The 23,076-nt window shown below is 49.9% G+C and overlaps 7 protein-coding genes across 7 annotated transcripts; 5 read left to right on the top strand and 2 right to left on the bottom strand.

The window, feature by feature from the left end:
* Positions 1-1,082: 1,082 nt before the first annotated feature.
* On the top strand, positions 1,083-2,509 carry JN550_013832 (uncharacterized protein; the record flags this gene model as incomplete). The annotated part of the gene is made up of 5 exons (XM_049312464.1): positions 1,083-1,232; positions 1,307-1,676; positions 1,734-1,851; positions 1,908-2,048; positions 2,104-2,509. 5 exons carry the CDS (start codon positions 1,083-1,085, stop codon positions 2,507-2,509), a joined length of 1,185 nt encoding a protein of 394 aa, XP_049164205.1.
* A 1,358-nt stretch (positions 2,510-3,867) lies between these two features.
* JN550_013831 (uncharacterized protein) lies at positions 3,868-4,914 on the top strand (the record flags this gene model as incomplete). Its single annotated transcript, XM_049312462.1, has 1 exon — positions 3,868-4,914. One exon carries the CDS (start codon positions 3,868-3,870, stop codon positions 4,912-4,914), a length of 1,047 nt encoding a protein of 348 aa, XP_049164204.1.
* A 527-nt stretch (positions 4,915-5,441) lies between these two features.
* On the top strand, positions 5,442-7,042 carry JN550_013830 (uncharacterized protein; the record flags this gene model as incomplete). Its single annotated transcript, XM_049312461.1, has 4 exons — positions 5,442-5,519; positions 5,700-5,731; positions 5,803-6,434; positions 6,492-7,042. The coding sequence occupies 4 exons, from the start codon at positions 5,442-5,444 to the stop codon at positions 7,040-7,042; spliced, it is 1,293 nt and encodes a 430-aa protein (XP_049164203.1).
* A 2,000-nt stretch (positions 7,043-9,042) lies between these two features.
* JN550_013829 (uncharacterized protein) lies at positions 9,043-9,654 on the top strand (the record flags this gene model as incomplete). Its single annotated transcript, XM_049312460.1, has 1 exon — positions 9,043-9,654. One exon carries the CDS (start codon positions 9,043-9,045, stop codon positions 9,652-9,654), a length of 612 nt encoding a protein of 203 aa, XP_049164202.1.
* A 1,583-nt stretch (positions 9,655-11,237) lies between these two features.
* On the top strand, positions 11,238-12,177 carry JN550_013828 (uncharacterized protein; the record flags this gene model as incomplete). The annotated part of the gene is made up of 4 exons (XM_049312459.1): positions 11,238-11,619; positions 11,669-11,727; positions 11,798-12,017; positions 12,077-12,177. The coding sequence occupies 4 exons, from the start codon at positions 11,238-11,240 to the stop codon at positions 12,175-12,177; spliced, it is 762 nt and encodes a 253-aa protein (XP_049164201.1).
* Positions 12,178-15,834: 3,657 nt separating this feature from the next.
* JN550_013827 (uncharacterized protein) lies at positions 15,835-18,239 on the bottom strand (the record flags this gene model as incomplete). The annotated part of the gene is made up of 4 exons (XM_049312458.1): positions 15,835-17,167; positions 17,222-17,383; positions 17,729-18,077; positions 18,128-18,239. 4 exons carry the CDS (start codon positions 18,237-18,239, stop codon positions 15,835-15,837), a joined length of 1,956 nt encoding a protein of 651 aa, XP_049164200.1.
* A 3,071-nt stretch (positions 18,240-21,310) lies between these two features.
* Positions 21,311-22,634, bottom strand: JN550_013826 (uncharacterized protein; the record flags this gene model as incomplete). Its single annotated transcript, XM_049312457.1, has 3 exons — positions 21,311-21,938; positions 22,048-22,300; positions 22,397-22,634. 3 exons carry the CDS (start codon positions 22,632-22,634, stop codon positions 21,311-21,313), a joined length of 1,119 nt encoding a protein of 372 aa, XP_049164199.1.
* Between the last annotated feature and the right edge of the window lie 442 nt (positions 22,635-23,076).

Raw genomic sequence — 23,076 nt, 5'->3', positions numbered from 1 at the left:
CCCAGCTTAGCGACCGCCCAGAACAGCATAAAATGTGTACAAAGAGGGTCCGCCGGGGTGGCAGCGTAACCGAGGCCGTTGCAATATGGAGCTCGGCCGGAGTCCTCCCCCAGACACATCGTACCATAATACGGAGTTGGCCAGGGTTGGCCCCAATAGTCAAAAATATGCTTTTGGAGAGCACAGAGTTTCTGTTGAGCTGGAGCCTGACTCCTATGCTTTAGGTACCAAGCAACACCATAAGTGTCTTGATTCGTCTGTCTTATCTTTGCGCCGTCTGACTTTGCGCCATTGGTCTCAGCGTGTGGTATACGAGTTCTGCTACGCCGCGGCTCCTTCTATAATACTTCTAGTATTATGCAGCAAAAAGTTGGGATGGTCGGTTAAAGTTTGCTAGGTAGTTTTCAAAACCGGGCCCCGCCGAATAGGAAGAGAATATGGGGGAGCTCGGATGGATTTCCGGCCCCTATCGTACGCCAGAGTCGACGGCTTCTCCCCAAGTGGGAATTTAGCCAATTTTCCTGAATATTTCTTACCCTAACACTACCTAATACTGATGCCCCGATCCCCGAAGAGCATTTCGGTCGCCTCTAGCACTTATGGAATAGTGTCAACGGCTTAGACTATATACGGACGCTAGAACCCCGGACGCCCATGTGCAATGTGGGATCTCGTCGTCCAATCTACCGCTGTTGGCGGACATCGCTGGGCGGGCGTTTCAAGTTGGCAATGACTCGGGGCAGACCAAGGCCCCTAGCCCATCCCTAGTCTCAGCCGAAATCAGATCATTGTTGCGATTTGTCCCAAAGTTCCAGCGCGCCGGGCTCAATGTCACGATGATGAATAAGACTGCTTGCGAACCGCTGATCACAACTGTATCGGGCACGAAAAATTCCCACATCGAAAGGTTCCATATTATACGGGTGTGCCTCTCTGTGCCGTCGCCGCCGCCCATAAGCCTTTTCAGCCTTAAGTGATCAAGGACACCCTTGATCAGATCTCCACGAGATCCGCCCTACCAAGTTCCTGGGTCACTCGACTCAGACAATGCAGATCTCTCCGTGAGAATCTCTGGGATAAACATGGACAGCGACGACAGAAGTGGCCGCCTGCTGGCCTCGTGTTGGTCGCTGGTGGGAGCCAGTGCTGTGTTCTTGTCGTTGAGGATATACTGCAAGCTATGGCGAGGAAAGGGTTTGTGGTGGGACGACCACACGATGATTATCAGCTGGGTAGGTCAAGCCGCGAGCTTTGAAAGCAACAGGGAAAGATTTGTTCTTCTAACATTTGAATCTGTGCTCGGCAGTTTTCATTGACAGTCGCCGTCTCGCTACTGAGTTACATTGTCACCCTCGGATTCGGCAAACACCAGTCGACGATAGATCATGAGGATCTCAAGATTATCAACATCAACACAATCTTGGTCGCAGCTTTTGGCATCATCTCGACATGCGTCAGCAAAACGTCCTTTGCGCTGACTCTATACCGAATCATAATCAACAAGTGGATGAGGTGGTTCCTTCTCTTTGTCATTATTACCATCAACGTATCGATGAATCTCGTCTGGATTTTTGGATTCGCGAAATGTACGCCCGTCGAAAGGGTCTGGGATAGTACTGTGGAGGGAAAATGCTGGGATAAACAGGCACTGTTGAAGTACCAGCTTTTTGCGGCTTGTGAGTCTGAGGAAATGACCTGGAGAATTGAGCCAACGACTGACAGCAATTTTACAGACTACTCGTCGATTCTGGATTTTGTACTGGCGTTCCTTCCGTGGAAGATTTTGATGGCCATGTCAATGCTTCTTCGCGAAAAGTTTGGAGTGGCTGTTGCGATGAGCTTGGGTGCCATGTAAGAAGCAGGAAAGATCAACTCTGCGCTTGAACATAGACTGACTGTACTTACAGCGCCGGTGTATGCGGAATCGTCAAAGCGGTCATGGTTGTTAGCATGACGAGCACAGATATCACGTATGACCGTGTCGACCTCACAATCTGGACGCTCACCGAGCCTGCCGTCACGATCATGGCAGCCTGCATCCCAGTTTTGTAAGTTGCCGCCTTGAGAAGCACCACTAGAACAAGATTCCTAACAACATTCTAGGCGTATGCTTTATCGCGAACTGAAATCCAGCCATCGCAGTTATATGCAGCAGCGATCGACTGGAAATCGATACCACCAGGGCACCGAATCCACGAACATCGACAAGACGAAACGGAGCACAAAATACCGACACCATGGGTACGGCCGGAACTCGGTACTCATCATGTCAACAAACGGATGGCAGGAATCACAAGAGGCACTCCAGGATACCCCGTCGAGCCACACTGACAGGCCACCCAAGACGGCGGGTATAGTTAAGACTGCAGAAGTCAACGTGACGAGCCATCGCGTCAGCAAGATGACTGACGGAGACTCGTTCGAGCTGGCATCCATGGAGTCGGCCTACACGAAAACAAGTGGACGACATGCTGAAGTTCCCGAAGCCGGGTTTTACACGGCACAATAGTTTTAGAATATTCCATTTCTGTACATGATACCAATTTGACGTTTTTCAAGCAAAGGTCACACTGAGCTCGGCTATCTGAAATCTTCTTTTCTGCAAAATATCGTGACAACCTCGGAGTATGTGTCCACGACTGGAATACGAAAAACCCGAACAATTCTTCGGAAGGGATAGGGAAAATCCCTCAAAGCATTTCCGGGAATTCATGCCCAGCCTCTAGAGTCAGTCCCATGGGCATGGCGCCATCCGTAGTCCCTTGGAACTCCAAACAACCCAGTGCCATCCCTACTGCAGCTACAGGGGTCGCGGAACATACATAGACGAGAAACGTCCCCTGCGATTTGTAAAGTATTGCCCCGTCCTCTTACTTTACTATGAGCCCCGATTTGCAGCCTGCCCACAATAGACCTGGCGGCGGGAGGCAATAGCATAATAGCTGGATCGATATCATGTCAGGTTACGCGGCGGCCCCAATACCATCGGCAAATCCGCCGAATCAGCTGTTTCCAGTCTCGGGGTATTGTAAACTCCCCGGCGCCACACCGTTGGACGTGGACTCGGGCAGTCCTGACTATTCATGACTAAGGCACTGGCGGACCGATGGCCAATGTCGCCTATGAGGCTGTACGGCACAGCTTACGGAGAATTGCAGGGGAATATACCAAGCTATCGATTTTTATTGTCAGGAGCTGTAATGCTATCGATTCTGAAGTCGTCCGGATCTGTCATGCTGCGCCGTCAGCCCGTACGCCCATCTGCCGTCCCTGCATCTTCAACCTGTTAGCCCGAAGCACAACAGATAGCCGACAACCTACCAAGCCGGGAGTTCACGTGTTTTCGGTCTTGGGAACGACGATCGAAGAGACGATCGCCGAGCAGATCGACAGGTTTATTGAAGGTTGTTCCTGTCCAGCACGGCGGAAGCAGAGCATACCGACCCTGATTCAGGAATAGCCGCAGTTGGCAGAGACCCTAGGATCTCGCTCTGCAGGTGGGTGGGCTTTGAGGTAGTCTAAATTGTGCACCAACTGCATTAATTGGGGCCCATCCTCGGACGGGTTCAAAATTAGGGAACTCGACTAAACCTCTTTGCACCTCTCCATAATTGGTCCTGTGGCGAATCAGAAAAATACTCCATAATGAATTGCTACTATTATGGTGGAACTCGACCATCGTGTTGCGAGGATGGCCAGGACGTTCCTTTATATACCGGCTGGCCGTGGATAGGCAGAGGTATAAGGTAGTGATCGGCATCCTCTCGTTCCGCTGACCACTGGCACTCTTTTAAGGCGGCAGCACACTGTTCCTCATCTATCTCTTACATTAGTTTGGGGTTTTTGTTTTTTGAACTTTAATTCACAATGCCTGGATTCAAGTCCAACATCCTCTTGGCCGCGCTGGCTGGCGTGGCCTTGGCCGGCGGCCACGGTGGTCACGGCTCTAAGCCGTCAAAGCGCGGGTGCACAACGCCCACGGCGAACCTGAGGAACGGAACATACATCGGTGTCACGGACTCTGTCAACGACCAGGAGTACTTCTTGGGCATGCCCTATGCCCAAGCACCGACAGGCTCGCTTCGGTTCGCGGCGCCTCAGCCATTGCAGACTTCGTTCTCGGAGCCGAGGTCTGCCACCCAGTACGGCAAGGCTTGTATTGGATACGGTTCAGACACGACGAACCTTGGAACCGGACAGGGCGCCGTGCTCCTGAACGAGGGCAAGTTCGCGCGCGTGCCCCTGCTGTTGGGCAACAACTTTGACGAGGGCACGGCCTACGCCAAGACGGGCATCAACACGACCGAGCAGTTCCAGTCCTACCTGTCCAGCCTGGGCCTGGGCGCGGACCAGGTCGCCAGCATCACGGAGCTGTACCCCGACGACCTCTCCGTCGGCATCCCGGCCTCGTACCCCGACCGCCCCGCGGCCTACCCCTACGGCCTGCAGTACAAGCGCGTCGCCGCGTTCGCCGGCCACTATCAGCAGCACGCTGGTAGGCGCCACCTGGCCGAGTCGTACGCCGGCGCTGGGCTGTGCGTCTACTCGTACCTATGGAACGTGTACGTCAACGGCATCGCGGCCATCTACGGCGCGACGCACTTCCAAGAGGTGGCCTTTGTCTTTGACAACACCGACGGCCTGGGCTACGCGACGAACCCGTTCGAGGGCAAGCCCGAGACCTTCAAGACGCTGGCCGACCTCATGAGCAAGATGTGGGTGTCGTTCATGCACGGCGCCGACCCCAACCTGGGCGCCTCGGAGACCGTCCAGAGTGTCGCCTGGCCCCGGTACACGCTCGACGCGCCCGACAACCTCGTCTTCGACGTCAACGCCACCGGGCTGTCCTACGTCGCCGAAGACAACTACCGCAAGGAGAACATTGCCTATCTGCTCGACAGCGTCTTCGTGTAAGAAGCATCGACCCGCGAAAGGCAATGAATGAAATGCAGCCGCGCCATGGCGGCACCTCGTATACACTGACAGTGTCGACATGATACTGTAGGTCAACAATCAAAAACAAAAACAAAAAAGAAGCTTTATGCGGCCACAGATGCACCCTGGACAGGGGCATCGCAGTATGGTACTCGGGAATATATTGAGTACCTGCAGCTAATACCATATCCGCCAGGTGGCTGAACTCTCCCAGCTACGTCACGTCACGTAAGAAGTTGTTAGAGCCCGGGCCACGCGGTGGAAGCTCCCTTTGGCAGCAAAAAGGAGATTCTGGTGTGACTAATACACAAGTGGGAAAAAGGACAAAGGGTGTCTACGTCTCTCTTTGAGGGCGGGAATAAAAAGCAGAAATGCATTCTCGCACCCTAGGCCGCGGTGCTTTTGTCTCATCGGCTGTTTCTGCTACTGTGACCAGAAGACTGCCCACGAGACATGGAAGGGTTGCTGCCGCTGCCGCTGCGACTGTCGGCCGTCGCTGCTACTCCATGGCTGTCGATGATGGAATCTCAAATCTGCCCTTGGCGGGCTATCGCGTGTTGGATATGACAAGAGTCCTGGCTGGGGTGAGTTTCTGCCCTTTGCTCATATATTTTCCGTTTGCAGTTTCTGTTTGAAGGACCTGAAGGAACTAGCCAATGCTATGAGCCGGTGGTCGAATATCACCAGCCTGCGAGCTGAAGCAGCAAAAAGCAACAAGGGCATAGAATAAACTGCATGGGCGATTGTTGACTTGGACTTTACAGCCATACTGTACGCAGATCCTGGGCGACCTTGGGTAAGTTGCATGTCAAACCTGTCAGGTACTTCCGCAAAAGCTGCATGCCATTTTGCTCACGCCTTACAAAGCGCCGAAGTGATCAAGATTGAGCATCCCACGCGGGGAGACGACACGCGGGCATGGAGGCCACCTTATGCGTCTTACAGTTCCGACTCACAGCTGCAGGGTCCGGGAGAGTCGGCATACTTCCTCGCCGTGAACCGCAACAAGAAGTCTCTTGGCCTGTCGTTTCAGCACCTCGAAGGCGTTGAGATTCTGCACGAGCTCGCTGCGAAATGCGATGTCCTCGTTGAGAATTATCTACCCGGTAGCCTGGCCAAGTACAACATGGACTATGCCACGTTACGCAAGATCAACCCAGGCCTGATCTATGCGAGTATCACGGGCTATGGTCGGACTGGCCCGTATTCCAGCCGGGCTGGCTACGATGTCATGGTGGAAGCCGAGTTTGGCCTGATGCATATCACTGGCAGCCGAGATGGGCCTCCGGTCAAGCTGGGCGTCGCTGTCACCGATCTGACCACCGGCCTGTACACATCCAACTCCATCATGGCAGCCCTGCTCGCGAGAGGAAAGACGGGAAGAGGTCAGCATATTGATGTGGCTCTCAGCGACTGCCAGACCGCAACGCTCGCCAACATTGCAAGCAGTTGTCTGATCAACGGGAAGAAAGACTCCGGAAGGTGGGGGACGGCACATCGTGAGTTGAACCACCTGCATGGGGTGTAAAGCCTGAGTGAGACACTGACCGAGACAGCATCGATCGTCCCCTACAAGTCATTCAAGACAAGCGACGGTGATATCTTGCTAGGGGGTGGTAATGACCGCCTGTTTGGAATCCTGTGTGACGGTGTGGGACGTCCAGAGTGGAAGACGGACCCCAAGTACACAGTCAACGCCCAAAGAGTTGCCAATCGTGTCGAGCTTGAAGGGCAGATCGAGGCGATCACGACCCAGAAGACGACGCAGGAATGGCTAGAGGTGTTCGAGGGCTCGGGTATGCCATATGCGGCCGTCAATGACGTGCAGGGAACGCTCCAGCACGAGCACGCGCTTGCGAAGAACATAGTTGTCGAGATAGAGCACGACCAATGCGGTCCCATCAAGATGGTCAACACGCCTGTTAAATATAGCGAAAGCGAGCCCAGGATCCGCACTCCTCCTCCGACCTTGGGTCAGCATACGGATGAAGTGCTGCGCGATGTATTGGGATTCGAGCGCCGCATTCAAGGAGAAAGGCGCCGTCCGGTGATAGATGATGAGCAAATATCCTTCTGCCCGTTTGTCTGTACGCTAAAAGTGTGGTGATCATACAAAATTTCGATTTGCATTGGACATGACGTCGATTTTTGCGAGGTCATGAATCCTTTGGTAGCGCATGGCACAGATTAGGAATAGTTGTCGCAGGTCCGAATCCGCACAGCCGAGAGGGATCGCGGCAGGGGGGAAAAAACAAACCCTGTGAATGTGCACATCTGTACATCCTGTAGCTGAGTTGCACCAAAAAATGAAGCCAGCAGGGTTTACCTAGTTGTGCCCTGCGTAAATATTTGTTTGCCATGTATGTGATAGAGCCTGCATTCCAAGGAAATGCATTGCGTTTGCATGCTTTCGGCTGCGGTGAGGCGTCGTCTGTTCGCTGGAGTCGTGCCCTTTACCTGAAGCTGAAGTTGGACCTGAACCAATCAGGTGCACAGGGGGGCATTGCATAGCTGTGCGCTGCAAGAGGCTTCAACCTTCTTCAGGATATGTCGTTTTGACGGATTGACACATGCGCAATAAGCAAAAAGTCAATATAATGACAAGTGCGAGAATGGGCTGATGGTCGGTCAATTACTGATCAACCTCGCGAAAGGCATCCTCAATCCGAAATCCTTTCGGTGTGGGGGGGGGGGGGGGGTTGGTTCCTTCCCGCAACTTGGGGAAAATGCCATGCGCCTTCCAATTCGTACTGGAACAGGTGCTTGGCGTTTAATTATTTTCTTTCGGTGCATATGTGTAGCATTGCAGCACTTCAATGTCGTTGGAGCTTGGGAGGGGCTTTTTCATCCCTGCAATTATTCTGTAACTGGGCAGTAAAGGCAGGGCAATCATGAAAGATCGCTAGAGGGACGGACGCATGGAAGGACCCCAACTGCCAACCCAATTGCCCCAACTGAGAGCATCGGCCCAATAAGTCCCCGCAAGCGCGTTTGCCCTTGGCTTTAGCCCTCCCGCTTAGCCCGCAGCGGCGGTAGATCGTCGCACTCTGGGATCCCATCCCATCGCTGCTATCCTACTCTTTATTTCGAGCGAGAAGGGCGAAAGGACGAGAGTCAGAAGAGATCGTCCCATTGCCGGCTGCTGTTATGCGCATTTTGACTTTGGACTCTATAACAAGGTTTGCCCTTCTCGTCAGGGAGGTTGTGCACCCTTGATCTTCAATGCTCTCCATTCTGGGCCAATTATAGCATCGGCATGCCCCATTGAAAACACGAGGAATGATGCCTAGTGGAACGTTTTGTGGTCCAGGAAAGAAGAACCGGCCCCTCCAAAAAAAAAAAAAAAAAAAAAAAAAGGTTCGTTTTCTTATTCCTCGAAAAGACAGCCGACAGCGATTCTCAGTGCTTACCTCTGCTTACCTTAGACGAGGTTCCAAATCTTGACTCCCCGACTGATCCAGTGGACAATACGGGATCCCCGGTGCCGCACCGAGACATATATGAGTAAAATTTTATGTTCTGGTGTAGTCTTTTTCCGCTTGGGCTGCGCGGCCCTCGCGCATGGGTAATTCAGATTGGCTGGCTGGTTCGGCCACATGGGACGCTCTACCCGGTCTGGATTGGGGCGCGTCAACGGGCTGTCTCGTATGCCCCGGCTCCCTCTTCATGCATGCAATGCATTGCGATAACAGTCATTGATCTGCTCGCTCGCTCGCTCCCTCGGTCAGCCTATATTACGTACCCCGGGAACCAATAATGCTGTGCAACCACTAGTATACGGCACCGCGACGCGAGTTCTGTATGGTGGTATGGTATGTTAAAGAGTGGGGCGGGCTGACTGGCGTTGATTGAGTATTCGGAATTCCAGATTCATAAGTTGTTGGGGTCTCCCGCTCCCTCGTCACAGCCTGTACCGTAGGTCTTTGCGCCCGTTCCGCTGGGATCTTCTTTTTGCAACCTAACTTTCCATCCCCTCTCGCCGGGTGGACTGCCTTAGTTCGAACCGTTATATCTGTTCATATATATATCCATTAACTTCATTCTTACCCACCCTTGGCCGGGATGGCGCCCTAATTATAGCCAAACAGGAACTCTCTGTCCACCGGGATGTATTTCTTACATAAACGTGGAGAGGATCTATCACTCTCGACATGGACCATTGTGGCCATCATTATAGCTGTGTTGGTCGTCGCTTCGATAGTAGCCTTCACAGCATTATATGTCATGAGACGGAGGCGGTCCCCCAAAGAGGATCTGCCCATCATTAGCAGTCGACACCAGGTCGACCGGAAGCGAAAGACCATGACTCCAGAAGAAAGGCAACAGGCCGAGGAAACAGAGCGCAGCTTCATGATTCGCAAGTCTCTCGCCAGCCGATCGACTCTTCACAGCATCGCCTCGCGAGACACACACATGCTCGACACTGCACGGAGCTCTCGCGTGGTGGATGATGACGACGAACACCCCGAGGTACCGGAGCTTCCGACGATCGTCGGTGATTGGAAAGAATGGGAAGCTCAGGCACAGGCGGGCAGGACGAACTCGAGGCCTGGAGAGCTCTCCGCTGGGGGAGAAACGCATCCCGCCTTGGTACAGGAGCTGGAGGATTTACAGATCCCGGCACAAATTAGAACATCATCGCCATCACGAGACACCAAGAACGCCATACAGCTGTCCCATCTGCCGTCACTTTCGCCACCAACATCACCGTCATCATAAGCAGTGGCATCATCACTTTCTCGCGGCGCTCAAAAGGGATTTGATTTAGGGCGTTTGGAGTTCGCTCATAGCGAAAAGCACATTGGTGATTTGTTCTCATTTTTGATTAACGTTTGGAAGAAGGACAAGACTTCACTACATGATCTGGTAGTCGTGGGTAGCTTCGGCGTTGTTTGGCTCATACGTCGTGTTAAGCGTTAGCGTTGAAACGGGGAAGCGAGGACGGGCTGTTGTGATTTATTGGCACATAAGATCGAACGTGCACTTGCAGGCTGCAGCTAACGACTGCATGTTAATGACAATGTTAAATGAATATACCCATATTGTGCACACCTCGACTTATTGTGCGAACAAAGTCGCATTCCAACTGTGGACATTTCCTGTCGAGTACGTGAGGACGAGTTGGTACAGTGTTTATAGTCACAGCTGCAGAGGCTTGGTTGACGGACCGGCCTCATGCGATTGCCCGATGATGATTAAGAACAAGACCAAGTCCTGATGGAATGGTATTGGGTCACAACAGGACAATGGTACTATAAGGTTTTGATCTTTTTGTGCTGTCAGAATTTAGATTGTTCTGCCCCGACACCCCGATGCCCTCCCAACTAAGAAACTGGACATTGGCGTTTCGGGCGCAGTCTTTCTTTCAGCGTCTGTCAATATTTATTTGATCATTGCAGCGGTTCTTGTGCGCTTGTTCATCACATCTGCAAACCATTCGTGTCGACCTTTTCACAACTGACAGCAGTCCTTGCTGCGTTCCAAAGCTCGACCACAGTTCCCAGCTCCATCGTCAAACGACAGACCATCCCTCCCGCCTACCTAGGAGCAATCGTAAGTGTGACATGCAACGTGCACGACCGTGCTGCTGCCAAAGCCCCAGCGTATTGCTCAGCCCACTGTCGATTTGGACCCCACCTGCACTTCACTTCGTCGCCCAGCGCTGCCCCACCGCCCGGGAGCTGCCGGTTGCCAGGGCGCCCAATCCCAGCGCACTTGAGCCCCACCTTCCAGATCTTTCCGCCAGATTCAGTGGCCCCCCTTCGTTTCTAAGCGGCTCCCAATACAGACACGGGGCCCCGTCAATTTAATATCGACGGACCCGTCGATATTATGTAAGCATGCCCTGCGCGCTGGCACCAGTAATCAAGATATTCGCATTTAGATATAACTAATATAAATATTTTGAATCGCAATAACTACTTCTCGCGTTGTAACCATCATGTAACCATAAAATAAGCCGAAATCTGCATATGCAATATTAAAAACCTATAAATCAATCATACAAAGACCGCTGTTGCTTGAATATCTATACCGCCACCGTGTCCCTCAATATATTCGCGATTTTTTAACGCATAACTATAAGGAGATTATTAATCTCTTCTTTCGCCAGGTATACAAGGTGCCCAAGGAGGCGGACCAGTATATAGATTTGCTAGGTGCGATATAGTTAAAGAGTTGCAAAAGCATCTCTCGGGTTATCTATATTCTGTTCTGAAAGCATGGCTTAAGCAGATGGTTACAGAATGGTTACAATGCGAAAAAGAAAAGATTTGCAATACGAAAATAAGTGCAATGCGAAAATGGTTGAAATTACTTTTATTCTTGATTACTGGTGCCAGCGCGCAGGGCATGCTTATATAATATCGACGGGGCCCCGTGTCTGTATTGGGAGCCCGACTTCAGGCTTCTACCCATTTGACTTCGGTCAGCTTCACGCACGACAAGCATTCTTTTTTCCCTCTTACCACGTCGCGCATCACGCCGTCAAACATCACTCGACCACCCCCTACGACCGTCGCGACCATTCGTATTCCATCCAGCGACGATCCAGAGTGTCCCACCTTGCATTCCTCTCGCCGACCTTCTTAAGATTACCGGGCGCCGCGACGCTGCTTCCTACTCGAACATCAATTGCGACAGCAGGACCGCGACAATGGCTTCCCAGGACCACGAGAGAACTCGGTAAGTTCAAGCAGCAGACCGGTGCCGGATCCATACTCACCGTTGTCAGATCATATCCATTCGCTCCTGAAATTCTTGAACTACAACTTGGAGGAGGATCAAAGCTATGTTAGTTTTTCCATTGCCCCTGTCATATCTCGACCGCCAATAGTCCATTTAACTAAACTTGTTAATCTAGATGTTTACGATTTCGATCTTTTTCGAACAGGAGCTCATAAGCCGTCCTTCCGGTCATCGGATTAGTATATATAATCACGCTCCAGATATGAAGCGACTCATCAGTAAAGTAGTATCAAAGAACTTTTGGGAGCCAGTAGTCCGCAAGAAGCACAGTGCTGTAGAACTGGGGGACGAAGACCAAAAGGAAGATGTAGATGAGAGCGCAATGCTTATTCTTGGTAAGTTGCCGCTCGAGTCACGTATGAAAACTGAATCGAGCTCACCAAGTACGAACTAGTGTCGGGATCTGGGAAGCTTCGTGATGAAATCCGAAAGCACGCCCAACCATACCTAGCGAGGGATATTGTACTAAAGGAACTTGATTTTCTGCTCGAATGATCTTGTGGGATGCGAATCGGCTTTCTCGTACAGACGCGTAACATTGTTTGCATACTCTCTGAGCCTAATTGATATCAAGAAGCAAAGAAACCCTTACGCAATATCCTTGACTATTCGACAATTTTCGTCAACCACACACAGTCGTTGCCATGATTCGGATGTGTCGTAACCCATTGGACTTTGTCCCAGTCAGGTGCTCAACTTGCCCTGTCGACTGATTTTCCTGTAATGGGATACTGTTCTGTGCCAGGATACTGTTCTGTAATAGGCTACTGTTCTGTAATGGGACACTGTTCTGTACCAGGATACTGTTCTGTAATTGTGATGGCAGCTGTCCACCTACAAGTGTCTAATCGATATCATGCTCCCTCGTCCGCAGAGTCTACAATGCCTCTCTATTTCAGCCTGGACTGTAAGTGTTGCAACAACAAGGTTTTGATCTGATCGATGCGGTCTGATGGCCATATTCGGCTACGATGGAATACCGCCTTTGCTTCGAAAAATATGCATCTGTCCCTTGCAAGGTCTTTTTTATTTTATACAATTCCGGAAGAGAATCCTTATTGTGTGTAGGATAGAAGGGTATCCCAACACAGAAGAGTATCTCGTCACAGAACAGTACCCAAAAGCACAAGAGTACTTCAAAATGAACATGACAGAAGAGTATCCCGTCGGCTACCGTGTCGACTTCTCGCATCCATTTCAACCCTTTTCTGTTTTCCTTCTCTTGAAATACATACCTTGGAATGGACGGGTGCGTATTCTTCAAATACAAAGCGGTGTAGCACATTGATTCCAGGCTCGAGGCATGGGGCTGAGCTCAATCAATTCTATAGACGCCAGGATATTTTTCTGTCCTTTCAGTTCTGGGTAACCCTTCTGGGATGCTAGGATACTCTTCTGTACTTAGATACTACTTTGGGATATTGGGTTATTCTTCTGCGCCTTGGATACTCTTCTGTGATGGGACACTGTTCTGTGCTAGGATACTCTTCTATGCTGGGCTACTCTTCTGTGCCTTGAATACTGTTTTGTGCTAAGATACCCTTCCGGAATAGTGTTCTAGGTTACAGAGACAATCAAAATCGGCTTCTATGTACTTGTTGTCCTCATCTCTTGTCTTTGAGGACGGACGATCCATATCCGGCGCTGACATTCATGTACATCAGCCAGACCCACCTGGCATTGTCATCAATGAGTACTTCGGCAAGCCAGTGGCACTTAAGCTGAAAGTAGAGAATTGCTTGTTGACCAGAGCCGATTTTGGCTGACTGAAGTACTCATTCATGACAGTACTAAGTGGGCCTGGTCACGGTACATATAGGTCGGCGCAGAATATGGATCGTCCGTGCTCAAAGACGAGAGAAGAAAGACAAAACAAGAAGCCAATTTTGCTGGTCTCTGTACTGTATCCCATTACAGAAGAGTATCCTATTACAGAAGAGTATCCAATTACAGTACAGAAGAGTATCCTGTGACAGAAGAGTATCTCGACAACAACCACTGCGCCTCTAACACTCTAGAGTGGACGTCCTTCCGACATACGACCATTAGATAGAACATTATGATCATTTCAGAATGGCAAATATCAAGGGGTTGCGGAAAGACTCATTTTCGAACTTTCGTCTGCAGTTTCATGTCGACTATGGCAATAAATAGCAAAGATCTAAAAACGTCTTACACAGAAATATCACGTTTGTCGCAACGGCCGTGCTTGGCCAAACCCTGCTTCTCTGCCAAAAAGTTCAAACGTGCTCGTTTTTACACTTCTGTCCATGCCACAACCACCGACTTGAACACGGAAAAGAACACTTAGAAGGGACCAGGGACATCAAAGACTTACACAGTCATCAATTCGTCACCGATCCGACTACTGGGCGGGCGGCCACAGGACATGTCTACCTGGTGAAAGTGGCCCGTTCTCGCGACAACCTGTGACACGGTAATCTGTAGCTCTTGCACCGCGCTAGTGGTGGGGTAGCTGTCCGATTATAACGCTAAGCATTTAAGTGGAAATTACAGACATTCGAGCGTTATGTGATAGTTCTTGATACGCTCGCTGGACCTGACTGAGCTTCACTATGCTCCAATCAAATTCGAGAACGTGGCCGTCTCACACCAACAACAAAATGATCCAAAAGCCATGTCCCCAGCCTCAACTAGGCATCCCAATCCAGCTCAATGCTGAGCGCTAAAGCGCCAAATTCAGCTATGCAATTGTATATGGGGAGCAAAAGCCATTAATTGATTGATTATCGAACATCACTTTTACGATCTAAAAGTGGGAGAAACAACGTCTTCGGATTGTTTCTTTCCCATTTCACAGAGCATCTTAAGGATCAGCTACAGACCTTACTCAGCTAAGTGCGACAGTATTTATTAGTGTGCGGTTCTTTTTCGAACTATCAGTTGCTGGCAGCTGCGGCTAGGCTGTATCCCTGGCCTTATCTCCGTAGGATGGCTTTTTTTAGTGTGCTAACACAGGTTTGTTTTCCTGAACCACTAAAGAAATCTTTCCATAGTACAGGCCGCAGATAATACCACTTCCAGCCAAATTATATACTAGAACTTCCGCGTCCCGAATGCCACGAACTAGGTCGAAGCTGAAGATTGATGTTACGAACATGCACCCTTGCCGCCCAAAGACAAATGCAGGAAGATGGGGACACGGCCACGGAGCCGGGCCCTCAGCTAAGGTCACGTGATCAACTTGGATCACTAGGTCTTGGTAATGATCCAGCATTCCAGTAGTGCAGGATCACCAACCAACGTAGGTGATCCAAGCAAACATTAGTGAGGGAATGAATGGGTATATAACGGACGGATTTCTTAATCTACATAGACAGTTATTACCTTAGTGATCAATCTAAGCATCTATCTTACCTATACAGCAGCCAATCAAGCCTTGACGACTACACTTGTGAATCAGTCCTATAATTACTCTTCCTTAGTATAGTTGTTATAACTATCTCTATGATCTAATATCCAACTATCCAACGTGTTATGAGACGAAACATAATGAGTATGATTAATGCCCAGGACAATCTGGCGACGATCGACACATTCTTGCATTAAATCGATAGCCTCGACGCATCGGCATTGCCTTTCCCAAGTAAAAGCAAGGTTAGCCATGCTGGTCAGCGTGGAAGGATGATCGGCTCCTAGTTTTTGCTTGCTCGTCTCCATCACTTCCGCGTCTAGCTTCTCTGCCGCGTCCTATCGACCCTGACTCTAAAACGTCGCTGCATGGAACCATCTGTTTTGCATGTTTTCAAAGTATTTTTGTGTCGTATAACGCACTAATCGGACAACGCTGCTCGCTTCGTCGATTGTGATCAGTCCTGCACAGACGGAAACCATGCAATCTCTGTAAATTATTGGATTTCGTAGTTCCTTTCAACGCCGGGTTAAAGGTGTTTGTTTATGCTGAATAATATATCTGAATTTATACACGTTGCTAATATTCCTGCAACGATAATGTGTGGGATGTTCCGAGACAACGGGCACCTAATCCGTGACATTCCAGACATATGGCATAAGTGCCACGTTCGCAGTCGGCACGCCTATACCATGAATCATCCAAAGAGGCCATGCAGACATCACAAAACCCTTCTTCCGAAAAATCGTTTGGAAATTTCATGGGCTCTCCGATTATAGCTAGCCTTCGAGGTCGTGTCGGGTCCTCGTCCATAGGCGGATATGCTCGACAATATCACTTGCAATGTCGATATGCCCTTGCTTCTGAGCCCACCAAAGAGATGTCCGACCAAAATTCTCTCCCGCGTGCAAGTTAATACTAGGCATAGTCGCGATCTTTTCGAAAGATTTTGAGAGTCCAAGCCGAGCAGCGAAGGAGATTGCCGTTGCACCCCAGTGATCTTTCGTATTAATGTTAAGTCCAGGTTTCCCAAGTAGGATGTCTACCACTCTGAAGGAATCATGAATTGCTGCGTACGTAAAAGCCGTTCGAGCAAAACTATCCGTTACTCGATGGTTTGCGCCAGCGGCAAGAAGAAGGCATACTATGTTTTCGTGACCCTGTCTAGCAGCTACTAATAGTGGAGTTAAAGCGTCCTGGGACACATTAACGTCGGCTCCCTTGTCGAGCAGCAGCTGTACGATTTCTCGGTGTCCTCCAAATGAAGCGGCCTGCAGAGCGTTGCCGTGATGTCCGCCCTGGACATTAATGTCGGCTCCCTGGCTCAGCAACATGCTGCCACATCGTGATAGTCCTATGAGTGAGGCGTAGTACAGGGCGGGTGCTATGTTATCCCTTCCAAGTTCATCTTCCCAAGGCCTGTCCGGGTTATACAGACGACACCAACTTTTGAGTAGTAATCGGCTTAAAAAGAGCTCTCCTACGAGCTTGAATACATGTTCGCTATTTTTCTCGCCCACAACACCATAGCTCACCCAGTATCGTGCTGAATATTGGGCAAAGGGAGAAACCTGTTTGATCTCTCTCGTTGTTTCGACTTCTTCAAATTCCAATAGATATGCTAAGCAAACTTCAGCAACGGAGCTGTGGGCAGCCGTCTCCTGCAAATATAGAGCAGTCTGACTGTCTAGACGATCCGAGGTAAGGTAGTCTTTGACGGAGAAATGCGCTAGCTGGATCTCTGTTACCTCTTGCTCTTCGCCGTATCTACCCTGTCTTGAAATAAGCACGACAAGGCTTGAGCAATACCGGGTAATCTCTCGGGGAACTGGCAATCTGTCGTTGGGATCAAATCGACACCCCCGAGCTACACCCTCTCCGACATCGACGGCAATTGCATCGACCGCCTCCTCCAGTCGCAGCGGTCGTTCGGAATATGTTAGAAACTGCAGAATCCGTCTTGTGTGGTGTATATGGGCTGAAGGTACGTTTGCCAATATCCGCTCGTACGTCTCGTCCAGCGTTTGTGGCAGGCTTTGAAGTGCTTTTAGCAGAGCTTTCCGTTCTAAGCAGTCTTCCAGAGCGTCAAGCTGACATGACACCCGGCGAAACCTATTCGAAATTAGCAACGGAGCACAACACTGAAGTTGAACTCAAGCCTCTTACATTCCGTTGGCTTTCTCGAGCAGACTAGCCTCAATCTTGTCTTGAATCTCCTTGTGTCCACGCCACCGACTAAGACCTTCGTGCTCCCGAACTCTATCCTGCACGTAGTTTCGGATATCCGCCTCTAGCAAATCGTTTCGTATAGCGATAATCTGGTCGCCACTTGCGTAACGTTTGATGGCCGCCAATTGCTTGAAAGTGAGGCATACACGACGTGGAAGACGGGAGACACCTCATTTCTTTGGCTTCACGGCATCCCTGGATGTGGCAAGACCATCCTGACGTCTACTGTCATCGAGGACCTGCAAAAAAGCCAGAGTCATGCACAGACGCTGCTCTACTTCTACTTCGACTTCACAAACAGTCGAAAGCAGTCCTTCGAGAACGCACTCCGCTCACTCGTACGGCAAATCTACCACCAGAATGATGCTGCTCGAAAGCATCTCGACTCTCTCTACTCGTCTGCTTACCAGAACGGAGAAGTGCAGCCGAGTTTTGATTCTTTACAGAAGGCTTTCACCGAAATGATAGGCAACCTTGGAGAAGTATGGATCGTTCTTGATGCGCTGGACGAATGCACGCCACGAGGCGAATTGCTGGCTTAGTTGGGCAGTGTCAACCAAGACCTTTCTGTACAGGTCAAGATGCACCTCCTGGTAACAAGTCGGCCAGAGCAGGATATCGAGTCGACCAGAGCCTGGATGACGAACCTTGATGGCCTTGTTGAAATTGGAGGAACCGTCAGGTGAGGCTAGCCATTGCCTGATGTCGTTGGAATGTGTATCTATACGCATACTTTCGATCTCAGCGTGCGTGATTTCCATCTTCAGATCGATACTCTCAAGCTTGGAATCAACTTTTGATTTATCAGGACGAGGACCATTCTTATGTCGGAAGACTACATACCGTCGGGAAGAACCTCGACCAGTTTCTTCTCGGCTTCAACCTTATTTAGAGAAATCCTTTGAGAAGATCTTTGGCATAGGCAGCCGCGGCCATTGCCGCATAGCCTTGCCATTGCTTGTTTTTGTGGGTATCGGAATAGTCGCAGATACCACGAACAACCAGATAAGGGAAGTGATTTATCAGCCCAGCTGCTTCCATCTCGAAACACAGGATATTACTCTCGGCCGAAAGCTTGTCGCGCAGATTCGCATCCTTCATAAGTTGATTTGCTGAAGCAATAGTTCCATAGTGGATTATAGGACTATCTTCTTCGCCGGATCGTTCAGCCCTCTCAACCAAATGCGTAGCGCCACACATAGCCGTGGCTTCGTCTCGAGAATACGGGCGATTCTCGTATCGATACCGTTGCCATCGCTTTCGTAATCAGCCTCAAGGAGGGGTATCGTCGTAATCAGCCTCAAGGAGGGGTATCGCCCTTAATAGGCACTGCGGCGACTGATTTAGGTGTCCAGTCACCTTGAAGCTCTCGTCTTGAACAGTCTTGCCGAAATCGTATTGAAGCACGCCCCCGATTCCCGAATCGGGTGAGCTCACGACGATATCGCCCAGCCGGATATCGTGCCTTTGACTTGGGGCGCCACCGCCGATGCCAACCATCAATTGACCTAGCTCAGCGCCTTGAAGAAGACAAGTCGATCAAGGATATGTTATCAAAACCCCGGAACATGCCTAAACGTTTGGTCTTAGCTTTTCTAAAGCGGCGTAACCAGTGCTACTGTTGCTTGCTAGGCGCCCACTTACTACGCCGGGCTTGGCCTGGCTACCAAGTGAATATCGTACGATGCATGCCTTAGGTCTAACTTTAGCGCCAGAAATGTTTCTACAGTAATAACGAATCATGTACTATCGAATCTAAAGTATAATAGATAAGTGCCGACTTTGGCTGGCTAAACTGCTTATGAATAATAAGACCAATTGAGTCTAGCCGAGGCACATAAATGTCAGCGCCAAGGTTTGGATCGTCTAATCAAGGCCAATGGATGAATAAGAATTCTACCTCATGCATGCATTTGGTATCGCAATAACAAATATCGCACGGTCTTTTAGCCAGGTAAAGTGCAACAGTACAGGGATATGATTTTGGTGATGCAGATCTTGAGGCCACATTCCGCTGTGCTGCTGCTCTACTTTCAATGGCCAAGCTTTGTACCAGAGAATTCTCCCATATACTGATTATCTTCGTTCCAATTCTAGCATCAAAATGTCTCCTCTAGCGCCAGAAGCTGGGCTCGAAATCCCAGACCAGAGTTCTTGTTCATCTCCACCGCCAGCCATGTTGGTACAAATTTGGCCGGTCTGAAATCGAAATGCTGTAGGATTGCCCCGAGAGCCGGTATGTGCGGGCGCGAATCGGCGATACGCAGCGTGGCCTGAAACTATCGCGAAGTCGACCAGGTTTGACGATGACCAACACGATATCCTTCTGTATCCTTGGGTAACTAAGGACAAACACAGGACTGCAACTGCAATTCCAGCCCAAATCCAGACCCCAGCCTGGCAGATCGTTAGGCTCCACATAAAAGAGCATTTGCAGCTCCATGTCCCGGTATTTCGTCGAGTGGTTGGTGACCGTTGCAATGAACGCATGCCGTGCGCCTCATGGGCGAGCGAGCGAGCACGCTTGACAGAAAACGGAAAAAATTTGCCCCCAAATGCACGAGGCCTAGAAATCCATGGTCGCATACTTTTGTCTCTGCCTTTGTATCCACGCCTGTCAGTAGGCATTGGAAACACCCAAATAGCAATCTGTTCATGTCCCAGTCCTGGCAACATGACTCGTGACTCGTGCGTTGTAATAACGATATCATTTTTTGTCTGCTGGCGATGCATCGGCTATTTTGATGACAACAGGATCTGAAAAGCTAGCCGGGAGGTCCGATGTTGAGGTTCCAAAGTGCACCCATACCGTAGTGGCAGCAGTACACTTGTAAGTGTCCAACCGATTTATGCTCCTTCACAGCGCTTCCAGTGTGCATGGTTGGTTTCATGTTGTTGTGAAATTTGTTCTGCTTCGTTCGAGAGTGAATGTGGCGTGAGTAGAGGTTCTTCGGCCAATGTTGGAAGTGTCATGGAGGCACAGGATCCGTCTGGCATCGTCACTTGTGTTACTTTCTCGTTGCAACGTTCATATTCCGACAGTTTGGTACACTAAACCACGGTCAGGGAAGCTCCACGACATGTAAACCCTTGTTGTCCTTCGGACAGAAGAGTATCTACAAAAGAGTGTCTATAGACTATTGAGTGCAGCCTCAAAACCTAAAGCCTGGAATCAATGTGCTGCAGTACCTCGAAGGCCTGGGAAGTCCCAGTATTATAAGCAGGGGATGTTGTCCGTTTCAAAGACGGCGATAGATTTCGAGCGCTAAGGGCTAGACAGAGGCGAGACACAGAAGGAAGCTATGACGCCCCAAGTCCGGCGTTATGCCTATGCGGCAATGCTCCAGTTGTACGCCGAAACCTGGATGGCTAGGGCCTTGTGGTCTGCACTAAACATAATGGCCAACGACGCTAAGAAAGGATGGACGTTTGTCCAGTGAAAATCTTAGGACTCATATATTGCAGTATTTGCGAATATAAGACATCATTTGCCGGAATGCCGAAGATGGCTTCGAGTGCATATATTCATACTGTAGAAGAAATAGCAAGTACTTCGAGTAATTAGCCTCTTACTAGGTACTTCTCCATGTACTGCGCTTTTTAGGATGCGCAGCTCTCTATTCGTCTATTAACAGGTCCTTCCCGTTAGCATCATGATCGCTTCTCTGCAGGGTGATGATGATGATGACCGTAGGAAAAGCGAGTAACTGCATAGGAACGGTAGGATAATCGATTCTCGAACTATTAGTATATAAAGTAGACCTTCCGCTGCAAACTCTTCATAAGAGTCAATCTAGCCATTTTACTTCACCATTGCCTGTTCCGGCTGTGCGTAGCATGCCCCGTATTCACGCTAGGTACTATAGAACTTGTGGCAACAGCCGGTGACGATCTCAAAATGATTTTATCATTCTGGTTGTCACGACTATGCTGCCCTATTACAACTCATTGCGAGAGTTCTTTTCTTTGGCCAGCCCCCGCTTCTGGCCGCCTCAGCAGACGGCCAGATAAATATGGATCCCATTCCTAGAATAAATTCTGATACCCTTCTTTGGTAGCCCGATAGACCACAATGCCTGGAGCCGCTGCATTGGAGGGTCTCGATACGGTAGCAGTAGTATCGAAGTCCCCTTCTGCAGCCTTGAGGCTATCAAGCATGATGAATGTATTGATACCGTCGTTCCTCTTCGACGTGCCCATATTGGCCCGTGGTATTCTGGGGAGTTTGGAATAATCGAAACTGTTCTCGCCAAAATTGGTGGTATACTGCGAGACCTTGCCCTGAGAAACACCAAACAAAAGAGATTTGAGCACTGGCGCGCAACCGCAAATGACGCTCAGGTTCACCTCGACCGCGGCCCAGATCCAGAGGTAGAAGCCCTCCCACGTCACATCGTATGTCTGCACCTCGACGTGGTAGATCCAGTACGAGCGCATGCACCCGGCCACCACTACAACGGAACCCAAGCCAAAGACTGTCATCAGGCCTATGCGTTGGGTCAGGGGCAATTTAAGAGCCCACAGCGTCGGCATCGGCAAAATATATACGACAAAGTCGGTAATAACTGTCACAATCGTCTGGCCCATTAATGGCGGTGCCTCCGGGATACAGTCTCGCTCCGGTGCAAAGAGGTTCCAATACGACGTGGAGGGTCTGTCAGTCATAGGTGAGCTTTCCTTTCTCCGATCGTCACCAAGCTTCATCATTACAGGGAGAGAGAGAGAGAGAGAGAGAGAGAGAGAGAGAGAGAGAGATGACTTACATGCACTGCAGCCATAGTAGCAGCAGGAACACAGGTATCGCAACAGTTACGATTCCAATGGTGGCCCAAGTCACCTGCCTGAACAGAGATCCAGGGACCGCAATACGCAAATAGCTGACCAAAATCGAGAGCTTTACCAGACCGGACGCGAAGACAAAGATTGTTTGCCCAGCTATTGAGATTTTACGACCCTGAACGATCTCTTTGAATGTTAAGTCCCAGACATGGATATTCCAGCCATATAGTTGAGTAGCTGTTTGATTTTATGTTAGTCATCATCAGCATTATTGCAATGTCAAAATAATTGCCCAAATCCAAGTTTTGGTCCTGTCTGGGTAGTTTCACCTACCGAGTATAACAGACACCGTCACGCCACAACAAAAGAATACGGCGGCCACCATGAGCCAGTCATCCCAGCCGCTTCCCTTGATCAAATGGACTCGAACGTATAATCGCAAAGCCACACAAATGATTGCAAGCGGCAACGCAACTAATTCGACAATCAAAAGTGCCGGGCCCCGATTCTCCGGATTCTCATAGTTGGGCTTTGGCCACGAGGCCATTACCTCCGGCGAAGGAAAACGCATCTTTTCCGCAGATATCGATATCGAGCGTCGTCTTAAGATGTTGCAAGTTGGAAAGGTTGCCCACAACGCCGAAAATCCACGAAACACAAATGGAACATCAATTATGCTGCAGCCAGGATGTCGGGATCAGAAAAAATACGTTGTTATATAAGGCGGTCATTATTGAAGTGAGCACTCAAAGTGCCGGGATTGTCGAGTCACGACCCTTTGCGTCATCGAAGACTAAGGTGTGATAGGTCAATTGCACTCCAATGCGGGGCCTGTTTGCGAGACTATTTCGGTAGTAACCTTTTGCTGTTAGGGTGGCTTCAAACCATACAGGAACCCTGGCCCGAGTAATTGTCATTGTGATAGCTTAGCGGCAAGTAGGTGCATGTGTAAGGTGCTATTAGAGGGAACCTCAACAGAAACGGCGCTGCTTGGCAACACGCGATGGTATCTT

This window comes from Neoarthrinium moseri (assembly GCF_022829205.1).
Source record: "Neoarthrinium moseri strain CBS 164.80 chromosome Unknown scaffold146_Wmoseri_CBS_16480, whole genome shotgun sequence".
NCBI classification, from domain to species: Eukaryota; Fungi; Ascomycota; class Sordariomycetes; order Amphisphaeriales; family Apiosporaceae; genus Neoarthrinium; species Neoarthrinium moseri.
The sequence above is the reverse complement of the archived record's forward strand: the minus strand, read 5'-3'. Positions and strand labels throughout refer to the sequence as shown.